This window comes from Macrosteles quadrilineatus, unplaced genomic scaffold (assembly GCF_028750875.1).
Source record: "Macrosteles quadrilineatus isolate MER2022 unplaced genomic scaffold, UCM_ALF_1.0 Scaffold_2__2_contigs__length_208266976, whole genome shotgun sequence".
Classification (NCBI taxonomy): domain Eukaryota; kingdom Metazoa; phylum Arthropoda; class Insecta; order Hemiptera; family Cicadellidae; genus Macrosteles; species Macrosteles quadrilineatus.
In genome coordinates, this window is record NW_026542595.1 from 189453897 (window position 1) to 189477833 (window position 23937).

The 23937-nt window shown below is 33.9% G+C and overlaps 2 protein-coding genes across 2 annotated transcripts in view; one reads left to right on the plus strand and one right to left on the minus strand.

Annotated features, from left to right (window-relative positions):
* Positions 1-5269: 5269 nt before the first annotated feature.
* LOC128985884 (eukaryotic translation initiation factor 4E-1A-like) lies at positions 5270-13663 on the minus strand. Its single transcript, XM_054405848.1, has 5 exons — positions 13547-13663; positions 8961-9133; positions 8120-8297; positions 7051-7196; positions 5270-6032 (listed from the first exon to the last, which is right to left on the minus strand). The coding sequence occupies exons 1-5, from the start codon at positions 13574-13576 to the stop codon at positions 5918-5920; spliced, it is 642 nt and encodes a 213-aa protein (XP_054261823.1). The 5' UTR covers positions 13577-13663; the 3' UTR covers positions 5270-5917.
* A 5065-nt stretch (positions 13664-18728) lies between these two features.
* LOC128985227 (uncharacterized) overlaps positions 18729-23937 on the plus strand; it is a 33776-nt gene continuing 28567 nt past the window's right edge. Inside the window, exons 1-3 of the mRNA XM_054404616.1 lie at positions 18729-18831; positions 21620-21742; positions 23776-23881. Coding sequence (XP_054260591.1) covers positions 21647-21742; positions 23776-23881 — 202 coding nt within the window. The 5' untranslated portion in view covers positions 18729-18831; positions 21620-21646. The remainder of the gene's footprint in view (positions 18832-21619; positions 21743-23775; positions 23882-23937) is intronic.

Below are 23937 nucleotides of genomic sequence, written 5' to 3' on the forward strand. Positions count from 1 at the left end.
AATCATGAACAAATTAGCTCAGTACAAATTAGCTTATTCTTAGTAACATCCTTAGAGTTTAGCGTATTGTTCCCATCGCCAAGGGAGCAGAAATGCCGAGATTCCTAGAATGCAGCGGTTAAACCGAACTGCTCTCAAAAAAGGTTTAAACAAACTGTAATATTTTACAAGCAATGGCGGATAATTGGTTGATGCAAGGTGGTTAAAAGGGGGTCTACTGTACTTGGTACTGTATTAAGGCTTTGACAATGAGTTAAAAGGTTGACTTGATGGTAATTAAGAATAGACTATTTGTGGATAGATGACCTTAGCCCATCAGCACAGATGGGTCATGTGGCTTAAGACAGGCAAAAATGTGTGATACGAAGACAAAATATTTGATTTTCTTACTATTTTTAGACAATGCTACTAAAAAAAATTACTTATGACTGTTTATATTTTGTTTGTACAACAATAAGAAAATTGGGCTAAAGTATCTCCCACCGAAATATTAAGAAACATGGCAAATGTATCTGCTGCTGTCTTTATAATTTAAGAAAGGGATTATCTTTTAAAATATTGTAGACCTATGGTAAATTTGAGCAAGACTTTTGCCCTAGAGAGGTGTTCACATAAAAATATTTCATGTAAATTATAATGTATGGGGTATGTCATGTACAATGATAAAGCAACTCCTTAAAGCTTGAAAAAGGGGCATCATAGTAGCACAAACCAGATGGTTCTTGTACAAATACCAAAGTCATTTCGCAGAATTGACAAAAATATCCGCTTTCCGTTCTCAATCCGCAACATATCACCAAAGGGACCATATCACTTGGGATGACATCTAGTCGCGAACCCCACAAGAGTTGAACCGAACGTCTCCCATTGACGTGTAGCGTTGCTTAAGTGCCTAGTCGACTCATCCATTTATCCTGGGCCTTAAACAAATATATCACTTACTTGTCCAGGAAAGGTAAAGTTGTCACTAATATTTCTTCATTTGTACCAAGCCATGTATGCAAGACTGGAAAACAAGACTGTTGTTCCTCTGTAAATAATTGTATTAATGTATTTTAATGTAAATAAACAATACAAAAACATCACTCAGTTTTATCTATGTTAGAATCCTTTTATTTATATTTTAGGAAATAATTAATACTTTTTAGTGTTCAAAAACAATAATTACTGGGTATAATTTTTGCTAAAATCTTTGAATTATAAGTGTAGAATGTTTTTACAACTTTAGGCAAGTGCCAAAATTTCGCAACTTATATTTCAAAGAGTTGTTTAGCCTCCGGATTACTGAATTACTAGTGTACCTGTTGCTCGAATTCGAGCAATTGCGAAGCATTACAGGCGACTCAAAGATTATGGAAATACTCACGATCTACACAACAATCTTTTGTAAATATCTTATCTTTTTTCAAAAAGCTGATCTTGTTTTTTTTAGGGTAAAAAAACATTATTTCTATTTCTTTTACTTGGTTGTGTTCTATGACTTTTTCTATGTTTCCATTGTTTGCAAATCGGTTATTTCAATGATTGTTCAAGAAATGTAGCACAGTGTTCAGTTCAGTTTTATTTTTAGCCTATATCAAATTGTCCAGGATTTCTCGCTCTTTTCCATAGTAATCCGTAATAATCACACCAACCCAAGTTTCGTCTACAGATGCAATATGCCAAAGAATATCACCTACGTACAATCTCCAAGAAGTGGTAAAAAGGCAGAAACCAACCCATACAGTAGATATAAGTTAACTCCATAAAAAATCATTTTAAAAGATACTGTGATATTAGGATTTTCCATTGATTTGGTAATAGAACATTATATTGTAAAAAATTATACGATGCAGAGGAAAATCAATTTTAAAATCAGAAAAATCCATTGCAAATACTTTACTTCATTTTGACAAATTCAATAATTCAAATTACAGTAGACTCTTGATAATTCGAAATTGGTGGGCCAAGCATATAAATTTGAATTATCAAGAGTTTTGAATTATCAAGAGTTTGATTTATCGGGAGAAAAATAAACCATTCGAATTACTGAGAGTTCATTTGTTTAATACATACAAAGGTACAGCACGTTACAATCAAACATCATACCGTATTTTAGTACACTTTTAAACAATCAACGGCTTATTTTTCAGTTACTGTAGTTGCAAAGAAATCTGTTATTTAGCGCTATATATTTCGCCAATAGCTACACTATCAGCTGTCGACAACTACGTTTGTGCTCAAGGAGATGTCGTGCAATCTAGAGATCGGATTGCCAACTTAGAAAAACAAGTCAGCGAACTAACTCAGACTACTGCTCTAACTAAACAAACATCAAAACGTCCAACACTAGCCTACCATGGGAACGATGTACTGTACAGTATAGTTTCCTGTTATAACAGGAAGAGATCACTTCGAATTATAGAGTGTTTTGCCGACTAAACTTCGAATTACTGCATGACTTTGATTTATAGAGAGTTTTTTCGACGAAACTTCGAATTATAGAGTGTTAACCGACGAAACTTCGAATTACTGAGTTACTTCGAATTATAGAGTGTTTTTCCGACAAAACTTCGAATTACTGCGTGTTACAAATTTACCTGCCCTCTATTTGGACTTTGAAATACCGAGTGTATCTAAATGCATGGTAAAAATTTGAAATACTGAGAGATTCTCTAGGGACTGAGCCTTCATTTTGAATTATCGAAAGTTTTGAATTATCAAGAGTTTGAATTACCAAGAGTGGTGGACTGTACCATGTTTCTCTTTCGATGGCTCATCTACAGACCAAGACCTTTCTTTAGACACCTCTACTGAGTTTCTACGCCCAGCCGTTCTCTCAATTCAGCTATGACAAGGAAAAACAGTTTCAAATTAATATATAGATACTTGTACCTGCATGTAGTAATTCTTTGTTGTTGTTTTGGCAAGTAATTTAGGTTCATCTGAACCACATCAGGCCTTAAGGGGTCAGGTAATCACTTCTTCATACCTTGTTATGTTTGAATATGTTCATGTTGTATTGTAGCACTAAATTTAAGACTGTGATCAACATCTTAGGAACCAATTTATGTTTTAGAATAATTAAGGACTGAGAATCAATTTTTAAGAGATCAAGACGAAGCACCTGTACATGTGATTTTCACAAATTTGTATGTTATGTGCAAATAAATTATCATTATCATTATCTAGAAAGCCTAGACACTGAATCCATCCAGTCGTGACGCATTTATCCCTTACCGTTGTTATCATTGTTAGTCTTTCACTCGTTACTGACAGTGTAGTACTACATATGTTTTGTGTTATTGTTTTATATTTTGGTTGAGTTTTTGTTAAATTAGAAATACACAACCTTTCTTGAGTTCAGTACAATTATTTAATAATTAATCTAATGACATGGTGCCGAAACCCACACGGAATAGAAATAAGAGAAGAGGTATGATTTTAAGGAAGATGACGATATCCATACAAACCATACAAAGACAAAGATTAAGATTAATAATGTAACACCACCAAAATGTCTTGTGGTTTCAAGTACTCAGGGCTCCATTTTTTTACTAGTAAAGACCTTTTATTTGAAGTGCATATCACAACCTATGCTTACATTAAAGATTTTCTTCCAACTCCTTGTAGGCCGTCCCCCTGGAAGAGAAGGATATTGATAATTGCTTTAAAGGTTGGTTTTCATGATTAATATCTAGATACAAATAAGTATTGCTGTATCTATGTTGGTTAACAAAATATTAAGCTGTTCCAGGACTTTTTTAACACACTGCATATCATACCACTATTCCACTATACCACTATATAGTATAATTTAGTTCTATCAGACTCTCGGGCTCCGCCCCAGTGGCTCTGGAGTTTCCCATGTTAACCTTATGAGTACTCATATTTAAATGGAATTAATGAATCTTAACAGCTGTTTCAATTAAACAAGTTGGTTCTGTTCTATGATGTTCAATAGCATTAAAGTTACAAGGATTAGCAACAGGGTGCAGCACTATTTTGCAACCAAAAGGTGAGTTGAGCGTAGCGAACGAACTTCAACCTGGAGGCGAGTTAGCGTAGCGAACGAGCTAACCTGAAGGTTAGTGAGCGCAGCAAACAAGCTCCAACCTAAAGGTGAGTGAGCGTAGCAAACGAACTTCAACCAGGACGTGATTGAGCCATGCGAACGAGCTCACTTATGAAGTTAAACGGGGCAAAGCCCACGGGTACAGCTAGTAATAATATATTTGGCACTCAATCATAATGCCGTATCTTTAGAGTCAGTCTGAAGATGGCACCATAGAGTGCCGAAATATATTAACTACTAGGCCTAGTTATACTATTATATACCTAATTTATTTTTAATTGAAAATTGACATAGTTGTGTTGTTATAAGTGCTTGATTCTGTAGGGCGGTCCTGTTGCCACTGATGGGTTTTTTGCGCTCGTTATAAGTGCTTAACAACAAAACGTCCGCAAAACCACTAAAACAACTAGTTAAGTAGACTTCTCATCTCATTTTAAAATTTGAAGCTCGTTTTTTGTGTCTAGTTCATATCCTGTGAAACTAGTCGCTAGTGTCGACAAAGTTTTTGCGACGAGTTGATTGCAGCTAGGGGACGAGTTATTGTTTATGATAAGATTGTTTTATTCGGTTAAACAAGGTTGTAAACTACTAAAATAACAAGAAACAAATTATAAACAAAACACAACCTCTAAGAGTGCACCGGACAGAACTAACAATAAAATTGGCTTCAGCTGTTTCATAAGGGTGAAATCTACTAAGAGAGTATGTTTTATCCATGGCAAAACCGGAAGGATATAAATATACTATATTATATATAATATGAGTGTGGTGATGTTTGGGAGAGGGGGTGGATAAGCAATTTCCGCTTCAGGGTGCTCCAAACCTGGCTATGCCACTAACAACTTACTAGTTTCATAAAGGTTGGTTGGAAAAATTCAAAGACGAAAATGTATGTAAATCATTGATTGTATGAGACGCTTACAACGAAGCTGCTGGGCTTTGCCATGGTCGTAATTATCACATCGCTGCATTTGTGGGACCGATATGATAGTTGATGTTTCCAACATGGCAAGAAATCATCGCGGGAAATAATCAGAGGTGTTGACATGATCACAGGAGATAGTTATGGATGTTGCTATAATTACAAGATGTGATCACCAATGTGGCTGTGATTATGAGCAATCATCAATCATGCTGGATACCCTGTAAATAGTATTATGTTGATTGCTTATAATATAAACTAAACTTATAGAGGATAAAGTAAACTAGTATAAGTCTTGCAGAAAACCTTTATTAGAACCGCTGGAAGATTATTTTAATTTATCATTTCATTATTTACAATAATCTGAGGACGATTTTCAAGATTCCTAATTAAAGCTTAAAAAAGAAAAATCACACTGTTAAACAAAAACTAGTATAACATTTGAATCAAATGACTAATAAATCTTAACAGCACAATTCATACAAGTTCTTTCAGTTTAAATTTTCAAAATGACGACTTCCCTCGAATATTACTCTAGTCACTAGTATATTTTCTTGGTACATGAATCAATTGTATTTAAGTTTCAGTCTTTCTTTAACTGGTACATCCAGTATATAGTATAACTTGTATTGTAGAAACAGTACTAAGATTTTCCTAGTGACAAAGTAGCAATTTAAAGAACATTTAAGATTGCAAAAATAGTAAAGTAAAAAAAATAAAACTTCTGAACGATAAGCACATTTCTATACCTCAGCAGCTTATTCTGGTCACTGCACGCTGATCTCTACTTTTTAAGTGGAGAACTTAACATCACTGTTAGAACTTTACTACACAATAACACTATCCGAGGTATAAAAAACTTTGACGTAAAAGACAACAGAAAATAAAACAAAGGGAGTGTTGAGTCTTTAAATAAAACAAACTAGCTTGATATCATAACGTTAAACGGTGTACGTATTTCTTGCGACGGAGCCAGATTTTTCCATTGTGTCCTTGTGAATCTGATAGCCGATCTGCATCTTGGGTCCAATTTTCAATCGGTCCTTAAGTTTCTTTCTGAAATTCAAAAGAGACAAGTTATTGTTATGTTTTGGCAAATTAATTTGGGTTAGACTTAAGGGTTGACAGACGACCAAGTCTAACAAAGACCTGTTTTTCCTTGACAGGTTCTATGTACATGCCTTTGAATCCAACGTGAATGGGCAAATTAAAAAATTAAAAGAAGCATTACCCAACATTTTTGGACAAAGTATTGTTTTTGTCAAGATTTTAAAGTTTGAGTTTTCTGTGGTAATATCCATTTTGAGCCCCTTTGAACCAAGGCAACACTAAATAAACAGGCCGTAATGCTCATCTGGCATGATGTCATCATAGCCAACGTCAATTACGTAATGATATTTTTTTAGTTAAATTTTTGTTTTCCAAGAAAAGATTAAAACAAGCAGCTGATCACAAACGGCAAACGTTACGTCATTGCCGTCGCCTATGATGACGTCATGCCAGAGGAGAATTATAGCTTGTTTATTTAGTGTTGTCTTGCTTGAACACGAAAAAGAGATTTTCGAAGTGATGTGTATGTGTGTGGATGTGTACACACTACAGACTACCCTGTGGTCCATATTTTTATGAAATTTAGTAGGTATGTGGGTAATCCATTATATCTCCAGGTGTTTTTTTCAAATTTTGATTTTTAATGGCAATTTTTTAGTAAAAATACATAAAATTAAAGAAGAATTTAATTTTTAGGAAAACAGCTTGAACGATTTTGATTTAAATTTAGTATGTTATGGTAATTTCAACACTAAAAAAATTGTACAGACCCCCAATGCTGTAAAAGGTGATTGCTATTTTTATTTTCCCCATAAAATATCATAGTTAATAAAATATGAAATGCTCAATTACGGGTAGCACAGAAGTGTTGGAATATTGGCATTTTGAAAGAATAGAATTAAGCTTTTAAGGGAAAGTGGTCCAAACCAATGTAATGTTTTGTGGATATCCCGGGAATCAAAACCGCCCCTTTCTCACTGAAGTCTGAGAGATGCTAGACTAAGTAAAAACCCCAAATATTTACCCGATGGCTATTACTGCTTCGGACTTGGCTTTTGAAGCATCAGCAGTCCACAGAGCGATCTTGTCTGCCTTGCCTCGAATGTTGACAACAGCACCACATATCTCGTCACCCCACTCGTCAAATGCTTCTCCTATCATACACAGCAGCTGAAACAAACCATATAATGTGTTTGGAATTTCACTTTATGCTTCATACTGTACCTGACCCTCACCAAAATGGTTTAAAAGTTCGATAACCTAAAAGGTCGGATTAAATAATATGAGTTATTACATGAAAGAAAAACTTAACTGCATACATCAATGCTTAATTCCACAGTTTTCTTATAGAAAATGCCCAAATAATAGTGAAAATATGCAACGTTATTGTGTTGGTATCATAACTGAACCAACTCAGTGAGCTGTAGAAAACAAGCTGCATTTTCCATAATGCGGTAGGCCTACAGCACATTTACTCTTGGAAATAGAACTTTCTTATAAAAAAAATACACCAAGTTGAATTTCAACAGTAAGCTGATTATTATTCCTATATTGGTAATGTGTGTGATTAATACAATATTATTGTGATACAATTTATTACCAAAATTATTGTAATTAGGCTATATATATTTCAAATCAGCTTCATTACATAACTAGACCTGCACAGCCATAATTTTATTTTCTCATAAAAGCTAATCAATTAGAAGCTAACTAGTGCACCTGTTGCTCGAATTCGAGCAATTGCAAAGTATTAGGTACAGAGGCGTTATTTTAAAACGAATAGCAGTCATAATTTCCGATGACTTAAAACAGTCAACTCAAAGATAATGTAATCAATCACTCCACTCCAGTTATCGAAACTGAAAACGAACACTCACTTCACTCCAGTTTTCGAAACTGAGTAGTATAGTAAAACTACCAACTGTAAAATAATCATCAACCGAGCGTACGTGATACCAATATTAAATTTACAACATATTAGGATAACAGATATTTGATGCTAGTTACCGGAAGAAAATCAATAGAATTGTAGAATCAATATGAATCTGTAATTAACTCATTAGTAAACAAATATAAAATTATGTCAAACTTACAATTTCTAACCAGAAGTTATCTAATTCAATGTCTCTCTGTTTACGCTCCAGGTTGATCAACCAACGACCACCTCTGACATTTCTAGGGTCTTCCCACATTGGACGAATCCCTTTCTTAAATAACGAGTAGTCTGTGCCTTGCCTCAGCTCACTGGCTAGTCTTATGTGGTTGTACAAACTGTAACAATAGATAGATTGTTAAGAATACTTATAGAAAATAAAATACTAAGCACAAAGCAGAGCAGATTAACACAGAATATCACAAAAGTGGCGGCTGGTGGGTTACAGTAGTGGGAAGGCATAACATTTTTTGGAAGGTTACTGGTTGAAACAGTAACTGGTTACTGGTTGTACTAGTGAAACAGTTGGTCTTATTAATTAATTATCGATTTAGATGGGGAGGTACCTAGGTGCAAATTTTAACCCAAATATGAGTGACTGGAGTGTCATGATCTGTGTAGCTTTGTTACTGACGAATACCAGATGTTACATACCAGTGCTCGCCTAGTAATCAATAGGTCACCCATGCGACCCTGAGAAAAGTGAAAAGCATTTTAATGGTTTCGAAACTAGACCCAGCTGTCCCTGCTCATTGGTGGCGTTCACATCTCAATTGATAATGATATTGATGACGATGATTTTGTTCTCAGTACTAACAGGATTTACAATTTCGTGTAAAGCGAGTTCCAAGTTTAAATTACAGGCTACCATCTTCAGTAGAACCACAGTAAATAGCAAAGGTTAATTTTAAAGCTTTTGTATTGAAAATGATACAGGCATAAAACATTGAAGTTAATAAAACTGTAGCCCTTTGTAATTTGTTAATATAACTTTTTAATACCTCCAAAAGTCTTCAACTGTGTCAAAACTAATAATTTCACGTTGACTTTCTTCCCAGGACTTTTTTTTGTCGTTTTCAAAGTACCATAGGGTCCACACATGATTTAATGGATGTTTGTATAGAAGTTCTGGTGAAATGTCTTCTAGTGCTTCAGCTTTGTCAGCAGTCTGGCTCTGTAAAACAAAAGCTTATTATTAGAGAAATATAGGACGAATGTATCCCAGGTCAATGAGGTCAAAATACACAAGGTTGACAACTATTTTTGTAGGTAGCTAATGTGATATGATGTGTGTCTTAATAATAAGAAAATAATACCATTGTTGGGCTGAATTTGGCTATAAAAAAGCATTAGCCTACTAACTTACTACAAAAAGTAAAAAATTGTGCAAAGACAAATACTTAACCAAAACTAAGTTTTGGTTGAAATTTTAGTGAATTTTAATAAGAATACCTAGTCCAACCTAACAAGTTAATGGCGTAAGGTTAGTTGCATAGGCCCTAGATCATTGAACCTGATCCTAATCCTATGCCTAGCTGACACCTTGATTCTAGAATACAACGATACAACCTACCTCAGGTAACTTGTTAAAAGAACATTTTGTTATTGCAACGATGCACTTAAGTTTGAGTAAGAGGTTGACTGATTCCTCCCTGTGTTGGGGATAATCTTTTTAAAAAAATTGCAAATGATATAATTGCAACGTTAAAAGCCTAACAAATGCCTAGGCAAATGGAGATAATTTGAACATGATTCACTGTTTTTTTTTCTACTCCGGTGGGTTTTTACAGAAAAAATTGCACGAGAAAGTATTTAAACTCTTTGAGGGAAAGTGGTCCAAGCCTATTGTGCTGGAATCAATCTCTACTTCAATCAGTCAAGAGTCAGCACCAGGGAGAACAGTAGGGAGTCGCCTAATGGTTTGCAAGTTTTTAGATTTCACTTATTTGATTTCTCAGTTAGGCCTATCTTTTGACGTTAAGATATCAAGCATTTAAGCTATGGTTTTTAGATAAAATCGATAACATCCTAACAGTTGAAGATGTGCTGCAATGACTGAAGCCGCGAGTTTCACGCCACTTGTCTGAAAATACCTAAGACTGAGGTCGAGTGCATCACTATTGACGGCATACCCTGTAGGTGTCAACCCTAAGTTTTCATATAGCCAACTTTCACAATTTTTTTATGTCTACTTTCAGCTGAATCCGAAAATGCAACCAGTTTTTGTCAGAATGAATAATTTGTGTCCGAAAACAAAATCAAAGACTACAATTTTAAGGTTCATTTAAAAGCATGAACGGTGGTTTGGTGTGCGACTAACACTTAAAGGGAGGACAGGTTTGTGGGGAGCAAACAGCTACTCAAAACAAACAAAACTGCAACAGAACGACAGTACTGATTTACATTATACTGTATATTAATCCTTCCTGGACTATAGGCAGATATATCTGACAATCCCCGTTTACAATAAGGGCGGAAAACGGATATAGCTTCTTCGTCCCAAGAAATTTCTTTGTAAAAGACAGATGAGTTATATCCATCCAAAAAACAAATTAATAAACATTGTTTATTACCTAGGTAGGCCTATACAAAAATAAACATTAAGGCGATTATAAATGGGTTATTATTTTAGTAGTCGGCAATATTAATGATCACATCTGTATCAGCCATTTTTTGTGCCATTTAGCTTCAAGTGTGAGTGAATATTGCTAAACTAAAAGCTCCCACATGGTTGTTATAGTAATACCAGAAACAAAAGAACCCAGGGCCGTTTCGAGCCGCGCAGGTTTGAATGGTACGCCACACCTACCGGCGCGAACCACGTGATCTTTTCGTTTCTGCGCAGGTTGTTTTGTTCTTGGTATGTCTATAGTGAGTGATGTTTACATTTGAGATTTGGGTTTTAACTTAAATTTAATGACCAAAATTTATTACAAGGTAGGCCTACGTTCGGAAAGTAAGTTCCGTATCCTCTACTATCTGTGGTAGCGCTGCGATCGCAGTTTAGCGCATGCACAGTCACATTACTCTGTGTCAACCGGAAGGAAATGACACCATTTTGAACTCGCTATTGTTGTTGTACACTTCATAGCGCTTGTTCGTAATGGCTGTGTTAATTAAAAATCCCATCACAGCGTTTGTGAAAAAATTTGATCGGTGATTCGTTTTCTTAATGCAAAATACGTTAAAAGTAATTGACATTCACCGAGTCTGTGAAGTTTATGGGGAAAATTTAATGAGTTCCGATTCAATGGTGAGAAGATGGGTTCGACAGTTCAAAGAAGGGCGAGATACACTGCATGATGAGGAACAAAGTGGACGTCTATCTGTGGTAAACGATGAACTGATTAGTGCAATCAATGAAAAGATTAAAGAAAACCGTCGTAGCCTAAGTTAACAATAAATGCTCTTCCACGATTGCAATTTATGAGATCGTTACTGAAAAACTTTAAAGACTTTCGTAAACTTTGCGGACCTTGGGTGCATAAAACCCTTTCAGAACAGGACTATACCGCCAAATGAGCAGTTCACTTGATTTCTTGACTCGTTATGACTAGAATGGCAATACATTTGTATTGCAGATAGTCACGGGAGACGAAAATTTGATTGGTTATGATATCCCTGAAACCAAGCATCAATCAATGGAATGGAGGCACAATACGTCCTGGGCAAAAATCAAACCAAAGCAAATCTTGACCTCAAAAGGTCATGTGCACAGTTTTCTGGGACAGAAAAGGTATGTTGCTTATTCATTTTTTGCCGCGCACGAGGCCAAACAATCAATAAATATTTTTACTGCGAGACACTTAGGATACCGCCCCGCGCAATTGAAGAATAAGTGCCGAGGAATGCTCACAAAAGGAGTGGTTCTCATTCATGACAATGCTCGACCAAACACAGCAAATGTTACGAGGACACCTCTTCAGGGCTTTGGCTGGGACGTTTTTGACCATCCTTCGTACAGCCCTAACCTCGCTCCAAGCGATTTTCATTTATTTTGCAATCTGAAGTCTTTTCTTGGCAGTCAGCGGGTTCGAGCTGAAAGAACGTGTTACCTCATGGTTAACTACACAGTGGCAACATTCTACAAGGAGAACACTCAAACTTGTACCACGCTATGACAAATGCCTCAACAATCGCGAGAGTTATGTCAAAAAATTATTAATTTAGGTTAACCTTACCTAACTGACCAAACGATATATCGAATAACTTAATCGATATATCGATCTTGTAAGTGGAGGATTGTAAGTGGTGCGCCCTTGGATGCACATTGCAGGCCTCTGTTTCAGTCTGAACAAATACTGACTATTGTAAATATGTATATATTTGTCTGCTTGGTACGAGTTAAAACAAAACTAGAGAGTTACACGTGTAGAAGCTCGGTGCACTTGCATGTGACCAGAAACAGTAATCTGCTAGATTTACCTTTTGTGAGACTATCCAAATCAAAAAAGTGGTTTAGTAATGTAGGAATACCTATCAATGTTTAATAAACTTCCTAGCACAGCACGTAATGTTAGCATGAGTAGGTTTAAGCATGTTTTGCATGAGTGGCTTGCACAAAGGCCCTTTTATAGCCTAGAGAGTTATTTTCAGGAAGATTTTAGTAGCATGTTATTTTGACATGCCAACAATTACTCAATGCCTGTAATTCTCTTATTTATTTGCATGTTGAGTATTGACCATATGACCATATGATCTGTATGAACAATTGTTGACCTTTTACCGTCTTGTTTCTGATAAGCTCGATGCTTGCATAGCTACATTTTTATTTTTTGATCTATTATGACTGCCCAGACAAATGTTTTGACTATTTATGTTTTACCGGTATCTAGTTTTATTTTCTTGGTTGAACTTGAACCTCATTTGTTGTCGACTTTGTCATATGCATGTACCTTGCAAATTACGGCAATAAAAAGTTTCTGATTTCGATATTTTCATTCGGTTGTTTGTGCCAACAAATGTAAGTGAAGCCTACCGTAATTTAAATGCGTTTAAAGATACTACTTTATACAGGAGGAATATGGATTGAATATTTACAATTGAATAAAATAATTGATTTAGTAAATGTGGGACACAAACAGTGCAGCCAATCATATACTTAGCCTAACTTAATTAGGTATCAGAACTAACAAACTTAACTTACCAATTGCAATTACAGTAACTTAGGTGACTTTTTAAGTATTTAGGAGGAGGGACTAAACTTTCTGTACTAAAATATGACTGGCTCGCCTTTCCTCCAAAAATTTACAATGTGGCTCTCAAGGAAAAGTTTTGAGGCCCCTGACCTAGGCCTAGTCTCTGGACCAAAAATCAAGACAAAAATTGTGGTCAAGTTATAGGCTAAGAGGAAGTAAGACCATTTATTCGTCTATGGATTAAACTAGAATAGTTTCATTTTTATGAGAGAAAACTATTATCAAGTAAAGCAGAAGACATATGTCATGGTCCCAATTCCACAATAGGCCTAGCACTTTTAGTATTAGTGATTTTATAGACATAAATTGTATTATTGGTGAATAAATTGGTACACCCTTAAAGAATAAAAATGTGTATGTTCATTTCTCACTACTACTATAATAATTACCTCTATTTCTTCTGGTTTAGCAACAGCCATCTCAAATAAAGTGAAATCCCCACAGTCACAGGTATTTCACGTCGTGGAAAGATAGGTTTACGGTTTCTCGAAAAGTCCTAGCCCGACCAAAGCCTTGTAAATATGTATAATTTTTTCCCCTATCACAAAGGTGTATAAAGTGAAAATTGTGAAAAATTATTCCTATGTATGATCATGGTGGAAGGAAAATACATACAAGGTAAAATATAAGGATTGAGAGGATTCTGTTCTTAATATTTACGGTATGCTGAAGTATTACAGAGATATAGTATAGTATACAAGGTATAGTATACAAGTATAGTATAAAAGTCTGGAGACTTTTAATGGCCCATACCATGGTGGAAGGAAAAAGGTGTTTTTTCCTTCCACCATGGGCCCATACTATAAAAACTAAACTCTGCACACATTTATGGCATGTTATGAAGTACTTTTTGGGCATAAACCGCCATTTCGTGTACATCCCCAAAATGGGGGATTTCGGTGGAAACTCAAAATTTTCAAACAGTAAGACCCATCGAATGAAGGTCCTAATAAAAGAAAACCAACAACGCAAACTAGGGGTTTATTTCTATCTCAACCCAGTAAAAAATGGTACTGTAGTCAATTGAAATTCTCAGAAGGCATGTTATGAAGTACTTTTTGAGTCTATTTACTACTTGGTTCGCAAACCCAAAATGGAGGATTTTGGGGGAAACTAAAAAATTATACTCAATCAAGATTCAAGATTCAAGATTCAAAATAACTTTATTCATTTTTCATACATGTGTACATAGAATAGCGTCAATTTAAACATTTTTCTAACTTACTACATTATACAAAAATATTAGATGTTAATGATTTCACTGCAATATACATGAAATAGACCTAGAGATGAGTTTATATCATTACATTAATAAAAAAAACTCATCTAGAGAGTACAACGGTTTGGATAGCATTACATTTTTCAGTTTTTTCTTAAAAACATTAAAATCTTCTGTGGATTTTAAATCCACCGGAAGAGCATTATAGAATCTAATACCTGCATAGGAAGGTTTCTTTTCATATAATTTAAGATTGTGGCTTGTATAAGCAAATACTCTATTGTTTCTAGTATTATAACTATGGTTTTGTCCTAACGTTTCTATTCTATGAGAATTCTTTTTTATAAACAAAATAAGTTCAAAAATGTATAGACTATATACAGTCAAAAATTCCAATTCAGTAAATAGGTGTTTAACAGAATCATCCCAATTTAGCTTTAAAATTATTCTTATTGCTTGTTTTTGAAGGATAAGAAGTTCATCTAAATTTTCATTTGAGGTATTACCATATAAAACAATACCAAAAGCGATATGAGACTGTACAAGGGCATGATAAAGGGTTTTCATTGTAACCAAAGTGCTAAATTTAGAAACCTTCCTTAATGCAAATAAACCAGAAGCTAACTTTTTAGAAATTGATAAAACATGATTATTCCAATTTAAGTTTTTGTCAATTATTAGGCCCAAGAATCTAGAATTATCCACCTCTTCCAACACATGATCATTAAGAAATATTGTCAACTCAGGTGCAGGTCTAATTCTAGAGCAAGCTGTAAAAGTGATGAACTTAGTTTTATTAGGATTCAGTAGCAAGCATTTTTCGTTAAGAGCCTGTTCTAAGGTTGAAATCTGGTTAAAAGCGGAAACTTCGATTTCATCAAGAGTTTTACGTGATATCAGCAAATTTATATCATCTGCATACATTGTGATATTATCAAAAGGTGTGATGCTAGGTAAACCCTTAAGATAGCATAGAAAAAGTAATGGACCCAGAATAGAGCCTTGAGGGACTCCGAACTTAATATCTTTAATATTCGAATTACGGTGTATTAACTGATTGAAATGATTAATATGTTTAATTTCAACAAACTGTTTTCTGTTTTTTAAATAAGAGTCAAACCATGAAAAAGCCCTATTTTTTATTCCCAGTTTTTGAAGAATTACAAGTAGGCTTGAATGTGATACACTGTCAAAAGCTTTACTAAGATCCATAAAAATACCAATTGTTTTATTACCCTTATCCAAAGAATTTAAAGCTGACTCAATAAAATCAATGCTGGCAGTTATTACTGATTTCCCGGCCCTAAAACCATGCTGTTCTTTGTCTAACAGTTTGTTACACTCTAAAAATTCTGTTAACTGAATAGCCATAACTCGTTCATAAATTTTGGAAAAAACAGGAAGTAATGACAGTGGGCGATAATTTGAAACTTCTTTACAGTCATCTGCCTTAAAAAGAGGTTTTACTTTAGAAATTTTTAACTTGTCCGGAAAAATACCTGATATAAAAGATGAATTTATTAAATGACACAACGGTAGTAACAGATAGGTTCTGGCATGTTTTATGATTGTTATAGGAATATCATCATAACCGGTTGAAAACTTATTATTGAAGGACATGATTACTTTTTCCAGCTGATGAGGCTCTATACTAGTTGGAACAAAAACTTTATCAGTATAATTAGGCAAAGAAATGTTGGAAGAAGCTGCAACTTGATTCAACTTAGGAATTACATTTGTCTCAACTAGATTAATATAATGATCATTAAACATATTGCTAACTAAACAAGGATCTTTTATTTCTGATCCACCAGAGTTCAGTGCTATATTTGTTTCAATGTGCTTATTTTTAATATTAATTTCTTCTCCAATAATTTTCCAAGTAGTTTTACTAACATTTGAAGATTCTCTAATTTGTTTTTCGTAATGTTTAACTTTACTGTCAAAAATCTTTTTTTTATACTCCTTTTTCTTCTCCTTGACACTCCTACCTAAATTAGGATCATGAGATGACCTGCTTAGTTCAGTTAAATTTTTTAGCTCTGATTGCAACTCATACAAATCATAATTTATCCATTTGTTCTTATTTTTACAGGGTTTCCTACATTTTACTTTTGGAAAACATATATTAAAATAATATAAAAAAATATCTAGAAATACATCAAACTTAATTTCAACTGGGGCACAATATACATTTAACCAATTTTCTACAGACAACATGTTTGAAAACTTTGCTATATTTTGTTCTGTAAAACTTCTTTTATGCATCGTTATATACTCATTATCATTTCTAAAAGAATTTGCTAAATTTACTTCAATCATTTGTGCATCATGATCAGATAAACTAGAAATTAAACCTTCAGTTTTTATTACATTTGTGGGAATATTTGACATAAAATTATCAATACAAGTGGCAGTTGTAGAAGTTACTCTAGTTGGAAATTTTACAAGATACTTCATACCATAACTCTTTAATACATTATTAAGTTCTAAGTGCTCCCTTGAATCCACCAAAACATTGATATTTATGTCCCCACCAATTATAATAAATTTACATCTTTTAATCAAAATGTTAATTAATGCATTTAGGCGTTTCAAAAATTCAAATGGATCTGATGAGGGTGAGCGATACAGACCAACTACAATAATTTTACAACCATTTAACTTATAACTAACAGCACAGAATTCAAAAATTTTATCTTCACCCAAACATGTATCAGATGTTGGCAAGACCACCGGCCTACCAGAGATACCCTCCTCGGAGAGAATCATTACACCCCCCTTTACCGTAGATTTTCTATTATAACAAGCACTTACAACATAATTATTAATTTTAAGGTATTTTAATTCATCTTCTTTGATATTATGTTCGGTGAGAATTATGATTCTAGGATTTATTTCATCTAATATAATTTGCAAAGGTTCAATGCGACTTATTAAATTTTCAATATTTTGATGAAAAACAGTGAAAGGTAAGTTATTTTTTGAGGTGGATTGAATAGTATTAGTTATTTTTTTTGGAAAACTAGCTACCTTGTTCAAATAGGGTTTTTCCGATGTAACGCCGAGGAGTTTAAATCGGAGACCAGTGGTTTATTAGCAAAAGCAACACACCCAACAGCTTTTTGTACAATTTCACTCGAACTTTCTACAACTTCTCTACTTCTCTTCAGCTATAACAGTTACTAGATTAGGAACGTAATGTGACGTCATTTGGAGCAGACGTGCATGGTAGCGGCCAGTGGCGCACGTCTGGCGTGCGAATAGCCACTGCCTAAAACGTACCTATATACTCCTTAGTTTTATCATAGATAAAAGGAGTATATACATGAGTAGACATAAAAGGAGTAGTTTGGGTTCATGAAAGGTAAAAATACTGAACTAGCAGTTGAAAGACACAGCGAGATAGTTGTTGATGAGCGTAAACCAACAATAGTTTATCTTGACTTTACTAAGGCATTTGACTACCCGCGTGAAGCTAGCCCCACCATAATGAGCACAAATTACAAAAATATGTCCACAATTTAGTGCTGAATTTGTGAATTTGATAAAAAACTACTCAATCAAACAAATAAAGTGAAATAATTAATTATGGAATTCATACCGTTAAACGATTTGTAAATATAAAATCTTAGTATGTAAGAGTGGATATAGCCAGTGAAGGGATGAACCATAAGTGTTACAGGGAAAAATCAAAATACATATTAGGTATCAGTGACAGTGTCTTATTAAAATAAAATTAACCTACTCAAGACAGTGTTTATAGAATATAAGATATAGTTTTAAGTTTTTCAACCGCGCGTGTTTTATAACACATATATAGCTATTTAGCTATGAGGATAAAACTCATTTCATTTAAGCTCTAGGACGCAGAGTGAAGTGCTCGTGCACTGTATATGTACGTTGCGGGTGCGAGGCGAGGGAATCTCTCCCAGCCGGCTGAGTTGAGTTGGCCGGTCGACCGACTGAGTTTTACGACATGGCAACCGCACTTAGTCGGTTTCGAGACTAGCGCCGCCTAGGATCTAGTCTGTTTTTGGGCGAAAAATTGTTAACACATATTGACAATGCGTGGGGTGTCTGTGTCAGTACTCCTATTATCTATGGTTTTATCTATGCTAACATCTATGCTCCAGTCCAGCTGTATTTCTTTTCTAGCAAAAGGTGTGGTCACACTGTTTTGGTGTTGTCTTACTTCTTCTTAATTTAGTTCATCTTCTTTCCCTTCTGCCTTCTTTCAAATTTAGAATAATATTTCTTTCAGTTTCAAGTTTCAACTTGTTTCAAGTTTCAGCAACCTGATAAAATTCATGTTCATGATTGATTTTTGATATTGATACTCCGGTCATAGGAGTATTTTAGTGTATAAAGTCGTAATTTCAAGTTCTTCTTCAAAGGCAAGCTGCGAAGTGATATAACTGATGTCAATCTGAAGTTGTCTTTATAGTATTACAGGTAGGGCCTATTGCTGTAGAAGTTTGGCCAAAATTATTTAAGTTAACCTAGAGATAAAGGTAGGCCCGGAGAGTTGCTTTGTTGTTGAAATCCATTATCTGTTAATAAGTATGTACTGTTCATTGAAATGGCGACCATATAAAGTAGGCTATGAATGGAATGGAGATGAGTAGGATGAGTGCCGCATATAGTGATGCACTGAGCTATAGTAAGTATAGGCCTTAAGAGTAGGAAATTCATGTTTTCAATAATATGTTGTAATTATCATGTGTTTTCTTGAACAATTTTCTGCTTTTATAAAGTTTGTTACGAATCCATAGCCTACAAATGATGTTTTTGAGTTTTACCCTTTCTAGGCTATTTTGACTCTACGTTAAATCTTGAACTCAGACATTGTCTTGGAATGACTACAACTAAGTTACGTTAACTTAGCTGAAGTATTTATAAAAAAAAGATAAAAATCGAGAATAAGCCTAGGCCTAAATAGAAAAGATGGGGTTTTCTAGATGTGTTGTTAGGCCTACATTTTTGATTTTCTATACCGTAGCCAATTAAGTTAGCATAATTTTACTGTACCTAGGCCTAGCCTAATAAGATAGCCCATTAGAAATTATCAAGGCCTATGCTGACTGACCTACGGATAGCTTAGCGTTAAGTTTGTAAAGAGGGAACTCAATCCTGGTATCCCAGATCAATATAGGCCTATCAATATTTATAAATGGCCTAAGAGGGAAAATATTATAACTTATTACCCTTCATCTGCAAAAGGTCGCATAACTGACCGGGTTTATACTTTTTGCAAAAAAAAATGTTTTTTTATGTCGGTATTGTCAGCATTTAGGCCTACTTATTTTTTGTGCATAACACACCACATTACAGGGACACTGTGACAAACTTTTTGCCATTCTCCACCTCGTTTCAGTCTTGCGACAGCTTTTTGTCATGTCCACACTGGTTGATTCCACTCTGTGCGTCTCCTTGTGTTTTAGAATTACCGGTCAATAAGACAGTGTGCATCTCCTTTTGGTTTGTAAATTAATGGGTTATTATTTGTTTAATTGTTAATTGGCTAAAGTTGTATTCATTAGTATTGCCACTAAATTATGTGCTGGGCGCTGGGCTATAGAGAAGTCTCTCAGTGGATAGACATGGAATCTAATGAGGGCACTTTCCTGTTAAAGGGAACATTCCTTATTTTTGATAATTTTTTTGATAGCCTTTATTGATATTTTATTTTTTGATCCGATATAGGCCTACCACTAACGAGTTGAAACCACGAATACTAGAAAAATACTGGTGTGGATCATAAACATAAACAAATGACATTGTTGGTCCGAATCCTATACTAATAGCATTGAACATTATGTTTTGGCAGTTCCATTTAAGCAATGTTAAATAATGTTTATTTTCGGGCCAAAAACTTATTTGTTTATGTTTATGATCCATGCCGGTATTTTTCTAGTAATCGTGGTTGAAACATACCATATCAGCTGACACCTATGATAAATAAATATTGTTCAGTATCAACAAACAATTAAAAAAATATTATATTGAAATGAAACGTGTTCTAAACTAACCTAGCTAACCAAACTAATGCTGTAAAATTTATCCCCCACATGCCTTTTCTGTTATCAAACAGAATTTTGAAATGTTAAAGCAAGTTTGGCAAGTTATTTTAGGTTAGTTTAGAACAGTTTCATTTCTTATTCCATAAATTATTTTTGCCTAAACAAGATCAGTTGTCAATTTGTAATTTAAATGTGTTTGAATATATTAAAACAGAAGTAATATGGATTGTAAAAAAAATATTTATTGATATGTAAAAAAATCATTGATAAAGTTCTAATGAATGTTCTCTTTATAGGCCCTAACAGGAAAGTAATTTATCCTAATAATTAAAGTAGGCTAGGATTGATAGTCCATCGTCGAGTGTTGAGAGGTGGGATGAGAATGTTGGTTTTTGTGAGGATATTTTCTAAGGCACCTTTTCAATGAACCATTGATGTGGGAGACAAATATTTTAATGTTAAAGATAAAACTTAAAACTCAAAGGAATTTTATCATTAACTTACAAGACAGTGAAGACTCGTACCGGTAATGATTTTATAACTGAACTTTTTATAGTGAACTGTGTTTTCCACGTGGGTTAAAAATTTTGTTATGAATACAATTTTGTAAAATACGGTACCGTAGTATTATTTATGATTTGACCAACTAAGTACCTATTTCCTGCTTGTTGGTTTCTAACCTAATGTAAAAATCTTTGCAATGTAAGTTAGTAAAATTTTATTTGACCTATCCCTTGCTCTAATTTTATTAATATATTTCCACGTTCATAGAGTGGTAAATGGGTTATTCTTATTATGCGTAAACAGTTATCAAACTATTTTATTATTATTTCGTCCAAATTACTTATGTGATATGAGGTTTTTATAACCTAAATTAACTTGCATCTTTGGGTTGGATCCGAAATTCGTTCATTTGATCCCAGAAGACAAACTTAAATACATTTAATTATAAATTATTAATTTAATATAGGTTAACGCCATTCAATGTACCTACAAAACTGTACTTTACTTTTTGAATAAAGCATATTTGATTTGAATACAAGTTCTGAGTGATGGAAATAAATTGAACAAACTTGAACAGACTACATCACACACATGTAACTTATGGAGGTCTATATTATCTAGCTTATGTAGATTTATGTTTAAATTCATGCTACCTATTAAATATCTGTTAATTGCAATAAACATAATTTACTATAAGCCTGTGTAACTGTTTCCAGATTAACTTATAACCTCAAGGAGAAGACATGGAGTATTTTATTCGTTTTCACATCTTATTGTTAATTTCCTTAACCATGGATCAAATGGTTACTGGGCTGAAATCTTTCAAAGAAAGAGATAAGGTAAGTTTTCATGTGGAATATTATTTTATTATTTTTAACATTTCATAGTTGGTCTATATTTTACCTACTTTACTTTTTGGAGTTTTTTGAGCTTTTTTCAGGAAAATATAGGTTTGTAAAATCTCTTATAAAATTTTAACTACTGAAACAATTTTATTGTTTGATATAGGGTAAGCGGGGGGAATTGGGAGGTATGTTTTACAAATGTATCTGGTTAGGCCACTTTTCCTATTTTTGTTGTTAAATGCCTACTTAATTAATTTTATAATACAAAAAGCTATCTTTTTCATGTTTTATTTTTTTCCCGCAATTCCCCCAAAAAATTAAAAAAATTTAAATGTGTTTTACCACCCAATTACCCCCATGGGGGTAATTGGGTGGTAGGTCAACAATCCATAAACACTAAATGCTAATTAAAGTTGGGAAATTGGGTGTTATAAAGGAAACTAAAAGCAACATTTTTAACTAGGCTTAGTAAAAAACAAACAAAATTTACCATAAATTTTGTGGTGACAAACATATTTTTCCTAAACTACGCACATAAATAAAAATCTTTAACCACAATTAAATATTATGGCCTACAGTTTTTAAATTCATAATATAAAGAGTACATTAATAATATTAACAGGAAAATAGGGACAAATGTTTCTCTAATAAGGTTTAAATTATGTAATATGGTCTCGAAACTTTACAAAATGAGGCACGATTTTCCAGTCCTTCGCACGATATAAAACAAGGGAGGCTGTATAAACTAATGTACTGTAGGCCTAATGCACTAGTTTACTACATCAGCTCAGTCGCTACTGCAGTCTTTATGCCTATTTAAGTAACTATAATACAATTTTGTGACTTTTTTAGGTCTTCTGGGTTCAGTCCAATGTGAAGTGAACTCACGGGTATTAAGTGGTATAGGGTTAATGGTATTGGTATAGGGGTAATTGGGTGGTAGTGGTGAAATACCAAAACAAAAACTCTAGTGTGAATTATATTCACAAAATATTATTATTATTGCCTTTTTTAATTAAATTAAGCCAAGGAAACAGTATTAGCTCAGTTTTAAAATTTACCACCCAATTTCCCGTAAGGGGGTAATTGGGTGGTAACATTTTTGAAAAAAAATAAATAAATTAGAAGTAGTTTTATTATGAAAATAAGTATTGGGCATGTTCTTTGGTATATTTTTATTCATTTTATGGTGAAAAATAATGTAATTTCACATGTATGAAAATTTTAATGCATTTTATATGAAAGATTGAAAAAGTTTGCATACCACTTTTAGAATCGCGAAATGACAAGGGTCCCTAAAACTATTTCCCTCCTTTAAATGTTTAAAGGTACAAATCTGAAAAGGTTATGGCTTATTCTTGAAGAGATTGGCTGTCCATACATGTCATTTAAATGTTAAAATATCAATAATTAAAAAATATAAAAATTGTTAACGATTTTACCACCCAATTACCCCGCCCACCCAATTCCCCCCGCTTACCCTATCATTTTAAAGAGCAAGAAAAGTGCTAACTTGTTGTGCATACTCATATTTTCTCAATTATTTTATGAGTTATGGCTTCCATAAATATACTTTTTTAATTTTTTAACAAATTTCCCTATAGGGAAGTAGCTATTAACTTACCTTATGTAGCACGGTAAGACCTGGGCCTGGGACTGACAAAAAATCGTAGGCAGCGCCACCAGCGTTGCTATGCTGAGTGCATGGCAACGCTGGTGGCGCTGCCTACGATTGACAGGCAAAGCTCTCTCAAAACATTTAATGCTTTTTACCATGCGGTTGGCATTCTGGGTTATAGTAGTATGTTTTCTGTGGTTATAGTAATATGTTTTCTGTGACCAAACATAACTTGGTGTTTTACTAAACAACCCTAGTTTCTGATATTGCTGTGATTAAATTGTCTTTTGACGTCATTTAGGTGAAATTTTTTAGGTTACCAATAAAAGGCAGTAAATATTAATGCCAGCAAATGTTCCAATTTAAAAGAACTATTCACATCAGCCTCAATTTAATATTATTTTTTTAGATTGAATTAAGGAGAGAGCTCGATAAGATTACCCAGGACTTGTTGGTGAACAAAGACCCTTTTTACCACTCGTATGTCTTTAACTCTGGAGTTGGAAATAGGGAAAGTAAGTATATATCAGTAGCTAAATTTCCATAAATTGCTAACTTTTTAGTTGATTTA

Bases quoted from the DNA above. Each gene is read 5' to 3' on its own strand.
- LOC128985884 (XM_054405848.1), bottom strand. From the start codon at position 13,576: ATGGCTGTTGCTAAACCAGAAGAAATAGAG. The intron at 8,298-8,960 runs GTATTAAAAAGT...CTATTGTTACAG, and splicing joins ACAGTTGAAGACTTTTGGAG to TTTGTACAACCACATAAGAC. The intron at 6,033-7,050 runs GTAAATATTTGG...TTTGAATTTCAG, and splicing joins GAAGCAGTAATAGCCATCGG to AAAGAAACTTAAGGACCGAT.